General features: G+C 46.9%; 1 protein-coding gene across 3 annotated transcripts in view; it reads left to right on the top strand.

Moving 5' to 3' along the window:
• The first annotated feature begins 8,173 nt into the window (after window positions 1-8,173).
• The window catches only part of RRP12 (ribosomal RNA processing 12 homolog), a 27,897-nt gene continuing 24,080 nt past the window's right edge, over window positions 8,174-11,990 (top strand). For 2 of the 3 annotated variants that reach the window (XM_007456201.1, XM_007456202.1), the window contains exons 1-3: window positions 8,174-8,444; window positions 8,977-9,209; window positions 10,739-10,822. In XM_007456201.1, the coding sequence (XP_007456263.1) occupies window positions 8,306-8,444; window positions 8,977-9,209; window positions 10,739-10,822 (456 nt within the window). In that variant the 5' untranslated portion in view covers window positions 8,174-8,305. Of the gene's footprint in view, window positions 8,445-8,976; window positions 9,210-10,738; window positions 10,823-11,929; window positions 11,983-11,990 lie in introns of all 3 variants that reach the window. The other variant, XM_007456200.1, reaches the window with a different exon arrangement.

The raw sequence follows: 11,990 nt of genomic DNA, 5'->3' as shown, positions 1-11,990 counted from the left end.
TCTTCTGTAAGCCAGTTGATCAGCAACAGCCACACTTCAGTTCACCAACCAATCCCTAAACTCTCCCTTCTCTAAGCATGCCCATCTCTGACCTTCACACCTCCCAGCACCGCATAGAGGGTCACTTCCCTGCTCCACTCAAGGAGATTGCCCCACAGACAGTGCTCTGTCTTCCTGAAGTAAGTCAGAGATACAGCTTTTTGTTTCAGCTATTGAGAGGTGGTGTCTTCCATAGACACCCTCCACTCATATTCTGGAATGTCACCTCTCTGGGAGTAAATTTTTCTCCCTTCTAGGGCTATTGCTAGTCTCTATGATGTCTTGGTTAATTAGAAAAAGACCAACCCTTCTTCTAGACAAGGCTCCAATGAGGATGGGATTTCAGATCCCTCAGCTGGGAAACTGAGCAGTCCACAGTCTGCACAAATGCACACTGCAACCCTGCTCATCCCTCATAACTGGTCAGTCAGTGAGTGCTGCCCATTCCACCTCCTAAATATATTTTTCAGTCTGTCCTCTCCTCTTTGCTCCCACTGCCACTGCTTTGGTGTCAGACCTCATTGTTTCTTGCCTGTACTGGTGCAGTAGTCTCTAACTGGCACCCACCTCTAGAGTAAACATGTTATGGTACCCCTAGCCTCTGTGCCTTTGCAGCTGCTGTTCCCTCGGCCTGACCCATACCTCTAACTTTCCTTTCAGGTCAACTTCAAGTCACTGTGCAGCTCCAATGTCACTGCAATGGACTGAATGTTTATGTCCTCCCTAAATTCATCTGTTGAAATCCTAACCCTCAATGTGATGGCAGTAGGAGGTGGAGGCTATAGGAGGTGATTAGGTTATGAGGGCTCATGGGATTAGAACCTTATAAAAGAAAGCCCACAGTGTTCCCTTGCCCTTTTTGCCATGTGAGGACACAGCAAGAAGACAGCAGTCTATGGATCAGGAAGTGGTCCTCACCTGACACTGAATCTGCCTGTACCTTGATCTTGGGCTTCCCAGCCTCCAGAACTGTGAAAAACAAATTTCTGCTGTTTATAAGCCACCAAGTTTATGGTATTCTGTTATAGCAGCCGGAACGGACCAAGACTGTCACCTTTTACCTGAAAGCTGTCCCTGACTCTCCTCTGAGGCCTGCCCACACCCAGCCGGGCTCGGGGCTCCCGTCCTTCTGGGTGTACCTGAATGATGGCACTGATCATCACCACCAGGTTTTTTTTGCTGCCACCCCAACCAGCCTGTGAGTGCTGGGTGTGAGAACTAGGCTACTTTCATCTCTTTGTAACCAGCTGGGCATGAGGAAAAGGACTTGAGAGAAAAGTAAGTTACAATTCCAACTCTACTATTTAATGCTGTTGGGAACTTAAGCAAGTTACTTGACTTTCCACAGCTTTGGTTTCTCCATCTGTAAAATGTGGATAATGATGTGAAAGGAAAATCAAAATGGAGTCAGTGTTGCTAAGACAGCACTCTGAAATGGAGCTGGGAGGCCTTTGAGGAAGTGTGACTTATGCATGTCTCGGCCTGGATAGAAATCTGACCTCTGAGCACTTATTACCTTAATGCAGGCATCCAGGACATCTGCCCAATGTTCCAGAAACTCAAGATATTTATCAGACCCTTACCCTAAAACACTTGTGATAGCCTATCCCTTAAGGACAAACATTTCCTTTCTTGCACCAGAGTGCAGCCTGTGGCTTTTGCCTTTAAAAGCCCCTGTGACTCCCTTCCCTGGAACGCTCTTTACGTTTCACCCAAATTTGTGTCTCCAGAATTGCAATTCTTAAGAACAAAATTAACTCTTCTCTTATTTGCAGCCTTGTATGTGTGTGTGTGTGTGTGTGTGTGTATTGTTGTTATTGTTGTTTGGTTGACAATAATAACACCTCCTGCACAGCCTGGTTGTGAGGACTCAGCAGGATCATGAGTGTAAGATGCTTCCAAAACTTCCTATTAAAATTCAGACCCCTGGAACTTCCCTGGTGCCGTGGTGGTTAAGAATCCGCCTGCCGATGCAGGGGACATGGGTTCAAGCCCTGGTCCTGGAAGATCCCACATGCCGCAGAGCAGCTAAGACCGTGTGCCACAACTACTGAGCCTGTGTGCCACAACTACTGAAGCCCATGTGCCTAGAGCCTGTGCTCCACGGCAAGAGAAGCTACCGCAATGAGAAGCCCATGCACTACAGCAAAGAGTAACCCCCATTCACAACTAGAGAAAGCCTGTGCACAGCAACGAAGACCCAACGCAGCCATAAATAAATAAATTTATAGAATAAAGTTTAAAAAAATATTTAAAAATTCAGACCCCTTAGCCTGGCCCTCAAGGCCAGACAGGATCTGTTCCCAATCTACCTTGCCAGTTTTACTTTCAAAAACTCACCTTCTGGGGGCTTCCCTGGTGGTGCAGTGGTTGAAAGTCCGCCTGCCGATGCAGGGGACACAGGTTCATGCCCCGGTCCGGGAAGATCCCACATGCCGTGGAGCGGCTGGGCCCGTGAGCCATGGCCGCTGAGCCTGCGCGTCGGGAGCCTGTGCTCCGCACGGGAGAGGCCACAACAGTGAGAGGCCCGCGTACCGCAAAAAAAAAAAACAAAACTCACCTTCTCATCAAAGATAGCCCTCTGATGGTGACTTACCTGGTAGCCTAGAGGGTAATACTCCACACTCCCAATGCAGGTGGCCTAGGTTCAATCCCTGGTCAGGGAACTAGATCCCGCATGCATACCGCGACTAAGAGTTTGTATGCCACAGCTAAGGAGTCTGAATGCTGCAACTAAAGATCCCGCATGCTGCAATTAAGACCCGGCGCAGCTAAAATAATGAAGCAAATAAATAAATAAATAAAATATTTTTAAAAAAGAAAGAAAATTGGTTACATATCTAAAGGTCAGCTTATTTAAGAAAAAGAAAGCTAGCCCTCTGACAGCCCCCTTATGAGGGGACATCTTCTTAGACCCCCCAAATCTTTACCCAAACCTCTCTTGTGCCTCTAGCTGAGCTCAGCTAATGTCATGTATTCATTTGGCAAATAAATGTATTGCACGCCTACTATGTGCCAGACACTGTGGTGGGCTCTGTGACACAAGACTGGACCAGAGGGATTCCCTGGTGGTGCAGTGGTTAAGAATCTGCATCCCAGTGCAGGGGACATCGGTTCGAGCCCTGGTCCAGGAAGATCCCACATGCTGCAGAGCAACTAAGCCCATGCGCCATAACTACTGAGCCTGTGCTCTAGAGCCTGTGAGCCACAACTACTGAAGACCACGCACCTAGAGCCCATGCTCTGCAACAAGAGAAGCCACTGCAATGAGAAGCCCGTGCAAAAAAAAAAAAAAAAAAGAGTGGACCAGAATGGTCCCTGTCCTCAAGGGGTTCACAGTCAGCGGGAGGCAGGGAAGCAAAATGCAAATCTTTTTAATTTTTTTAATTTTTGGCTGTGTTGGGTCTTCGTTGCTGCGCACGGGCTTTCTCTAGTTGTGGCGAGTGGGGGCTACTCTTCGTTGCGGTGTGCGGGCTTCTCATTGCAGTGGCTTCTCGTTGCGGAGCACGGGCTCTAGGCGTGTGGGCTTCAGTAGTTGTGGCACGTGGGCTCAGTAGTTGTGGCTCACAGGTTCTAGAGCTCAGGCTCAGTAGTTGTGGCGCACGGGATTAGTTGCTTCACAGCGTGTGGGATCTTCCCAGACCAGGGATCGAACCCGTGTCCCCTGCATTGGCAGGAGGGTTCTTAACCACTGCACCACCAGGGAAGTCCAAGATTGACTTTATGGGAATCAGGATGCCAGGTAGTGGTGATCACACTGTCTCTCTTTACCCAGACTCCCTTCTGCCAGCCATGGATACCCGCTGTCAGGTGGGAAGAAAGGGTGGACTCCACCTTGGAGACAGTTCTCCCTTTGAGCAAGAGCGCATCTGCCATGCGCAGACACCGGTCCTCTCTACACCAGAAGGGAAACACACTTCCTCTTTAGTACACCCGGCCATTCACTCATGCCCCTGTGCCAGGCACGGTGCTAAGCATTTGGCACGTGTGATCTCATTTCAGCCTCCAAACAGCAGCCCCATTTTCAGATGAGGAAACTGGCTTAGAAAGGTCAGCTGCCTGCCCCCAGGCACACCTAGGATGTGGTTCCAAATGCAAGCCTGCCTAAGCCCAAAGCCTGGTTGTTGACACAGTTCCAGCAGTTAGGAAAATGCTCTGGAGCAGTTGCAACTCCACTGCCTGGGTCATGATGGGCTGCCCAGGGTGACAAAGCCCTTCTCCCCCCACCAGAGCTTGAGCCCTAAGTCAAACATCCAAACCATCGCTTCCTCTTTGTTTAGGGCAAGAGGCTGAGCATTAATTTCCGTTTCCTCCTGCCTAGTGTCATAACAGATTACAGCCCCAATGACCTAAAAAAGGCCTTCCTGCTGGCCCTGGGCTCAGTGCCTTGGACGCAGAAGCCCTGTTCCTTCCACGTGAGCCTCAAAGAGGCTTTTAAGAGCAGTGGCTACAGGGGGTGCTCCTTGGCTAAGAGTTGGATCTCCCAGCTTTTGCCCATTGATCGCCTGTGTGACCTTAGGGGTGTCACTCAACTCTTTGGAACCATGTTTCCCCATCTGTGAAGCGAGGACACGTGCTCTGTCCTCCTCACTTAGATAGTAGCTGAGAAGCTGTTTTGTTACTCAAGAAGAGTGTTTTGGATTATAATAATGAGCTCACATTTATTGCCTTCTCATTATGTGTAAGGCACTGTTAAGCACTTTTACATGTGTTACCTTATTTAGTTCTCATAAACCCTATGGGCAGGGTAGGCATTCTTATCTCCATTTTACAGATGAGGAAAACTGAGGCTCAGAGAGTAAGGTGACTTGCTTAAGGTCAGACAGCAAGTGGTAGTACTTGAATTCTAACCCTGAGGGTCTGACTACAGGACCCATCCTACAAACGTGAGTGGTCCTTATTAGCCATATATATGTGGCTAGTCGTGGAGATGGCTAATGCCTCTGGGTGGAAGATGTTGCTGGAATTCAGGGTTGAGGTAGTTAGTCCTTCACCAAAAAGGTGAACCCTGGGGTGCAGGATGCTCAGAGTGTGCTCAGGCCATCTGGATACCTCTTGTCCCCTTTCCTGGCACCACATGTCTTCTTGAGGAGGCCCCGAGCAGATGCCTCAGGGTGGAGGGCCGGCAGGGAGGCTGTGGACCTCCAGTGCTCATTCTAGACTGATGGTTCATCCAGGGGCTGTATCCAGTCATGACGCAGACTCGGTTTGCAGGCCCGCAGTGTCTGCTGTCTAGGAAAAGGATAGGAAGGCTGCCACTACCCTGGGCCTTTTCATCTCCGCATCTGATTTGCAAAACCCCAGCAGCTCAGCCATTGTTGCTGTTTGCAGCTGTCTCTGGTAGGGTTTTGGCTTTAACTGCTTGTTTGCAGAGCTCCCTCTGGTGGCAAAAGTGCACCATGGCACCCTTTACAAGGTACCACTAACAACATTTACGGAGCTGTACGCATTTTGACAAACATACCTTTCGCATTGAAACCACAGAGAGCCCAGGGCCCACTGGGTTCAGTAGTATTATTCAGTAGTATTATTACCACTTTACGGAATATGAAATGTAGACTCAGAGAGGTTAAATCCTTGCTCCGTGTCATGTGGAACGTAAGTCCAGACTCGAACCCAACACTTAACGTCTGTCTTCTCTCAAGTAACTGTCTCCACATCTAGGCCTCTGGTTGCGAGCACCGGCTTGCTTCAGTAGTTTCCAGACTTGTCTTCCTCTTCCTCCTCAGGCCACCAGTTCCTTTTTCTCAGACTTACAATCCAGCTCTCAGCCTGTGTCCCGGAATGGGGCCTGATGGGAGGAGTTGGTGGTGACCCGTGCAGCTGAGTCAATGCTCAGCTGCCTTCGCTGCCTTTGCTGCAGTGACACTTTCTCATGTTAACAGTCCAGATGCTCCCTCTGCTCTGTGTGCAAGGACGACTTTTTATTTGTAGTAAACCAGTGAAGACTAATATATACACAGAAAAGTGCACAAATTATAAGTGTACAGCTCAATGAGCTATCACGCAGTGAATACATCCATGTAAACTCCCTTCTGATAAAAAATTAGAATATTACCACTGTGCCCGCTCTCAGCTGTTACCACCATGAAAAGTGCTATCCTGACTTCTAATATTGTAGATGAGTTATGGCTGGTTTCGAGCTTCAGGGGAGCCAGTGTGGCTGGTGAGGCCCCTGGTTCATAGCTAGTGCCTTCTTGCTTTGTCTTCACATGGTGGAAAGGGCTAGGCATCTCTTTCATAAGGCACCAATTCCTTTCATGAGAGTCCACCCTCACTACTTAAACACCTCTCAAAACTCCATCTCCTAATACCATCATCTATGGGGGTTAAGATTTTAACATTTGAATTTGGGGGTGAGGCAAACCGTCACTTCATCATTTTGTAACAAGGGGGAAAATTCACACTGTATCAAGTGAAGGAAGCAGAATGCAAAATCTTTGTCAGCTTCTGGTTCATTTACAAGATTGACTCATTGAAGTGTCTTACTCAGTGGGAGCTAAAAAAAAATGTTTGTAAAATGAATGTTCAAAGCCTAATCAGCCAAAAGCCCCAGGATCAAGCCTTAGTCTGACAAAATCATATTTACTTATTTGAATTGAGGGAGGGAATTCTGGAGGAATCTTGGAATGCTGCTCTGCAAGAGAGGGGAGGGAAGCTCTTTTGTAAAGTTTGGGCTCTGGCTAAAGGATTCTGGGGAGGGTCTCAGGGGAGTGGGAATCTGGATTGCTTTCTGGTTCTGAAGTGGAATTAGGAGAAGAGGATATTAAGTAGGTGGGATTGAGTGCTGTCATGAGGCAAGGGTAGTTTAGCAAGTGGGTATCCACAGTAATAAATGAAAATAGCTAAGCGGGTTTAGACCATCACTGCCTGCTTTTTTCTCTTTCCAGCCCAAACTAGTTTTCACTCCTCAGGTCTGGCCAGGTCTTAACTCTTTTTTTTTTTTTTTTTTTAATTGAAGTATAGTTGATTTACAATGTTGTGCCAATCTTTCAAAGCGATTGTTATACACATACATACTTTTTTAAAAAATTAATTAATTAATTAACTAGGCTGTGTTGGGTCTTCGTTGCTGCACGCGGGCTTTCTCTAGTTGGCAGCAAGTGGGGGCTACTCTTTGTTGTGGTGCGCGGGCTTCTCATCGCGGTGGCTTCTCTTGTTGTGGAGCACGGTCTCTAGGCACGCAGGCTTCAGTAGCTGTGGCACACGGGCTCAGTAGTTGTGGCTCATAGGCTCTAGAGCACAGGTTCAGTAGTTGTGGCGCATGGGCTTAGTTGCTCTGCGGCATGTGGGATCTTCCTGGACCAGGGCTCGAACCCGTGTCCCCTGAATCGGCAGGTGGATCCTTTTTTTTTTTTTTTTGCGGTATGCGGGCCTCTCACTGTTGTGGCCTCTCCCGTTGCGGAGCACAGGCTCCGGACGCGCAGGCTCAGCAGCCATGGCTCACGGGCCCAGCCGCTCCGCGACATGTGGGATCTTCCCGGACAGGGGCATGAACCTGTGTCCCCTGCATCGGCAGGCGGACTCTCTACCACTGCGCCACCAGGGAAGCCCTGGCAGGTGGATTCTTAACCACTGTGCCACCAAGGAAGTCCCCATTTTAAGAAAAATATTCTTTTCCATTATGTTTTTTCCCAGGAGATTGGATATAGTTCCCTGTGCTATACAGTAGGATTAACTCTTTCAAATAAATTTGTTTCTACGCTTAAGTTTTGAAATTAGATTTTTTAAAAATAATATAAATGTACGTTTGTTTTTTAACCTGCAAAGGAATTCCAGTTTTATAAGACTCACTCCTGGGTGGGATAAGAAGGGTGGGAGGGAGACGCAGGAGGGAGGAGATATGGGGATATATGTATATGTATAGCTGATTCACTTTATTATAAAGCAGAAACTAACACACCATTGTAAAGTAATTATACTCCAATAAAGAACAACAGTGAGAGGCCCGCACACCGCAAAAAAAAAAAAAAAAAAAAAAAACACTCCTGTGGCCAAGAACCCTAGCCCTGGAGTAAGCGCCCCAGCGACTCCCTAACACCAGCACTTCTTCCCTAGGAACTGATCTCCTCGGAGCCTCTCCCAGATCGGAGCCTGGAGAATACGTGAACCGGATGTTGACTCTTTTGCCATGGTAACGGACGTGAATACGGAAGTTACGCCAGAGGAAGAGGAAGTGGAGCGGGTTGCGAGCCCACGTGGGTCCTGCTTGTGTTTCTAGGTCCTTGGCACCCGGTCCTTTAAACTCACCCCCGGCTTAGTAGACATGGGTCGTTCGGGGAAGTTGCCCTCCGGGGTCTCGGCCAAGTTGAAACGCTGGAAGAAAGGCCACAGCAGCGACAGCAACCCGGCCATCTCCCGCCACCGCCAGGCCGCCCGCAGCCGCTTCTTCAGCCGGCCCTCAGGTAGCAGGGTCGCGACCCAAGCGCCGCCTGCGGCGGTGTTCTGGGCAGGCCTGGGTCTCAACCTCTCTGCAGGCTCTGGGGCCCAAGCATCGGACCTTTATTCTCCTAAAATGGCCGTTCTGGAGCCCGTTGTAAAGGTCCACCCTCCCCATTTAAAAGATGCAGAAACCGACTCCACAGGAGGGAGATGACTTGGCTAGGGTACCACGAGTATCAGTCAGTACTCACGCCTATAGTTAACCGTCGTGGCGCTTTACAAAGCGCTTTCACCCTCATCTCTTTCCCAGGCCTCTCACTGCAGCCCCCACCCGACTCCCACCGGCGAAACTTTTACCTGGAGAGTTCCCTTTCTGAATCTGATAAGTTCTAGGTGTACAGTGGACTGCTGAGGCGGACCGCGTTCAGAATTTAACCTCTCTGGTTGGGGGCCTGGACTCCGCCTGTTTGTTTCCTAGGGGTAGCTCTTGTTCTCTTAGCCAAAAGGAGGTTCGGGTAAGAATTGGGGGCCTTACCCTTTGCCTCCGGTTCTCAGGAAAGAGCGACTTGACAGTTGATGCGGTAAAGTTGCATAATGAGCTGCAGTCAGGATCCCTGCGTCTGGGTAAAAGCGAAGCCCCTGAGACTGCCATGGAAGAGGAAGAGGTGGCTCCAGCTCTCACCGAGAAGTCCTCGGGCACCTTCCTGAGCGGCCTCTCCGACTGCACAAACGTCACGTTCAGCAAAGTGCAGCGCTTCTGGGAGTCCAGCTCGGCTGCCCACAAGGAGGTAGGGGGGACTCTCAGGACAGCCGGAGGCTAGTGAGGGGAGGCCAGCTGACTGCTGTCCGGTGACAATCTCTGGACAGGTGGAATCTCTGGATGATGTGTCACCCCTCCTACCCTTTGTGTCTGCTGCTTATTACCCCTCCTAGGGCAGGTTCCACTTTCAGCTTTTTCTAAGAACATCTTCCTGGCTCAAGTGTAAAGTCCCTCAGGGTATTTTCCTGACAGTTTTCAAATGTCCAAAACATTTTTTGCAAACATTTATCTCTTCAACTATACTTAACACAGCCCTTTTTATATATTGATAGAATGTTTTCAGGAAACATTTGTTGAGTAAATTAATACTGAATAACAGTGGTTAAAAACTGTTTTATCTAACAAGACCTAAATGTTATTTACTTTTTTTAGTTTATAAATTATATATACATATATTTTCATTGTTTAAATGAAAAAATGTCAAAACTATAAATGATAACAAAGTGAGGTGAGTAGAATAAAATATGAAAGTTGTTCTCCCAGCTTAACTCCTTTGTGGTAGTTACTGTTAACAGTAACAGTACTTTTCTAGACCAGTGCTGTCGAAAAGAAATGTAATGTGAGCCACATACATAATTTAAAATTTTCTAGTAGCTATGTTAAATAAAAGTAAAAAAGATGCAAGTGAAATTAACCTTAATTTTATATATCTCATTTAACCCGGTATACCCAAAATATTGTTGTTTCAACTTATAATCAATATTTTTAAAAGTGAGGTGTTTTTGCATTATTTTTATCATACTAAGTCTTCAAAATCTAGTCTTACACCTCCATTTGGAGGCTAAATCTTCATTGGCAATACTTGATTTGTATTTAAAGTTCATAAAACTTACAGTTGCAAAAGTAGATTCATATACCCAAGTAGTTCTAAATCTGTTTCCCAATAACTGGATAAAGTATTTGTTTTTAAATATAAATAATTTAAAAATTTTAAGATGCAGTTCCTCAGTCACACTGGCCGCATCTCAAGTGCTCAGTGGCCTCTTGTCAAATTACCGTTGTAGACTTTTTTACCCACATTTTGTTTAGGTTTACTGAAATGCCATTATATTTTATATATACTATTCTACAACTTTTTTCGCCACTGAGCAGTGTTTCTGAGTTAATCTATGTAGTTGTTCACCATTATTTTCAATAGTTACATAGTGTTTGAATTTGTCATTATTATATAATGAGTACATTATTAATCCCTTGTTGATGGCTGCTTTATTGTTCCAATTGGTTGCGTCAGTGAACACTTGTGCTTGAATGTTTACACATTTGTGCAGGTATTTCCATATATAAGGGGTAGAGCCTTAGAGGTGGGTTTTGGGCAGATGTGTGAGTTTTCCTGTTGCTGGGCCCCGTGTGTGTTCCCCTGGCTCTGGATACTGCTCATCTTGTCTGCTCTGGGCTTTATCAGGAGAATAATTTGTGAAGGAGGAAGGAGAAGAGGCTACCCTGCGGTGGGGTTTGATTGGAAATAGATGTCATAGGTACCTTCTTCCTCATGTGCAGATCTGTGCTGTCTTGGCTGCTGTCACCGAGGTGATACGGTCCCAGGGTGGGAAGGAGACAGAGACTGAGTACTTTGCTGCCCTGGTGAGTGGGTGTGACTTGCAGGTGGGCGGGCTTTTGGAGTAGCAGGTTATTCAGGCTATAAGGAGAAGGCAGGGGCCCCTGCATGCGGGGATAGAGAAGGACAACCTTAAACAGGTGAAAGCGCTTCAGTTATTCTCAGGTGGCTTGGTAAACCTGGTGGGATTTGCTACATTATTCTTGTAAAACAAAATCCACTACTCTCTTTTATTTTTTTCTCCTAATCCATGAAACTGAGTTACGCCCAGGGGATTCTCTAGTAAAACTGTTTTCAAAGTGTAGTCTGGGGGTTCCCAAGACCCTTTTGGGGGTTGGTTAAGTCAAAATTATTTCCATAATAATGCTAAACCATCATTTACCTTTTTCACTCCCATTCTCTCATGACCGTACCCTGGAGTTTTCCAGAAGTTACGTGATGTCTGATGACATTTTGACAGCTCATGGGATTGTGCTTGCATATTTGTGTGTTTTAAAAAATTCTCAGTTTTAATTTTTAATATGATAAATATCAATAGATATAACTTTTGTAAACCAAATCTCTTTGGGGAAATCCTCAGTACTTTTTAAGGGTGTAAAAGTGTGAGAACCACTGCTGTGGAACAGGGGCTGGCAAACTATATAGCCCATGGGCATAATCTGACTCGTGGCCTGTTTTTGTATAGCCCTAGGGCTGGGAATGGTTTTTACATTTTTACAAGATAGTTAAAATACACAAAGAAGAATGTGCAGCAGAGACCATATGTGGCCTGCAAAGTCTAAAGTATTTATTATCCGGCTCTTTACAGAAAAAGCTTTCTAACGTCTGCTCTAGACTAATGAAGTAGATAGCACTGTATGGCTTTCATAATGTGTCAGGCAGTGTTCTAAATGTCTGATGTATATTAATTCAATTAAACCTCACAACAACTTATGATCCCTATTTTACAAATGAGGAAACCGAGTCACAGAAAAGTTAAGTTGCTAGTCCAAAGGCACAGTGGCGGAGCTGGGATTTGAACCTCTGACACCAGCGTTCTTGGTCATAACCGTCCTGCTGGGCACACGGTGCCCCCATACCCCATTTGCCCAGCGTGACACATTTCCCACTCACACCCCATGGTCTGGCCTCAGATGACAACAATGGAAGCAGTGGAGTCCACGGAGTCTCTGGCCGCTGTTGCTTACCTGCTGA

Source organism: Lipotes vexillifer, unplaced genomic scaffold (assembly GCF_000442215.2).
Source record: "Lipotes vexillifer unplaced genomic scaffold, Lipotes_vexillifer_v1.1 scaffold184, whole genome shotgun sequence".
Taxonomy (NCBI): Eukaryota; Metazoa; Chordata; class Mammalia; order Artiodactyla; family Lipotidae; genus Lipotes; species Lipotes vexillifer.
Note: the sequence above shows the minus strand (reverse complement) of the source record. Positions and strands in the feature narration are given on the sequence as shown.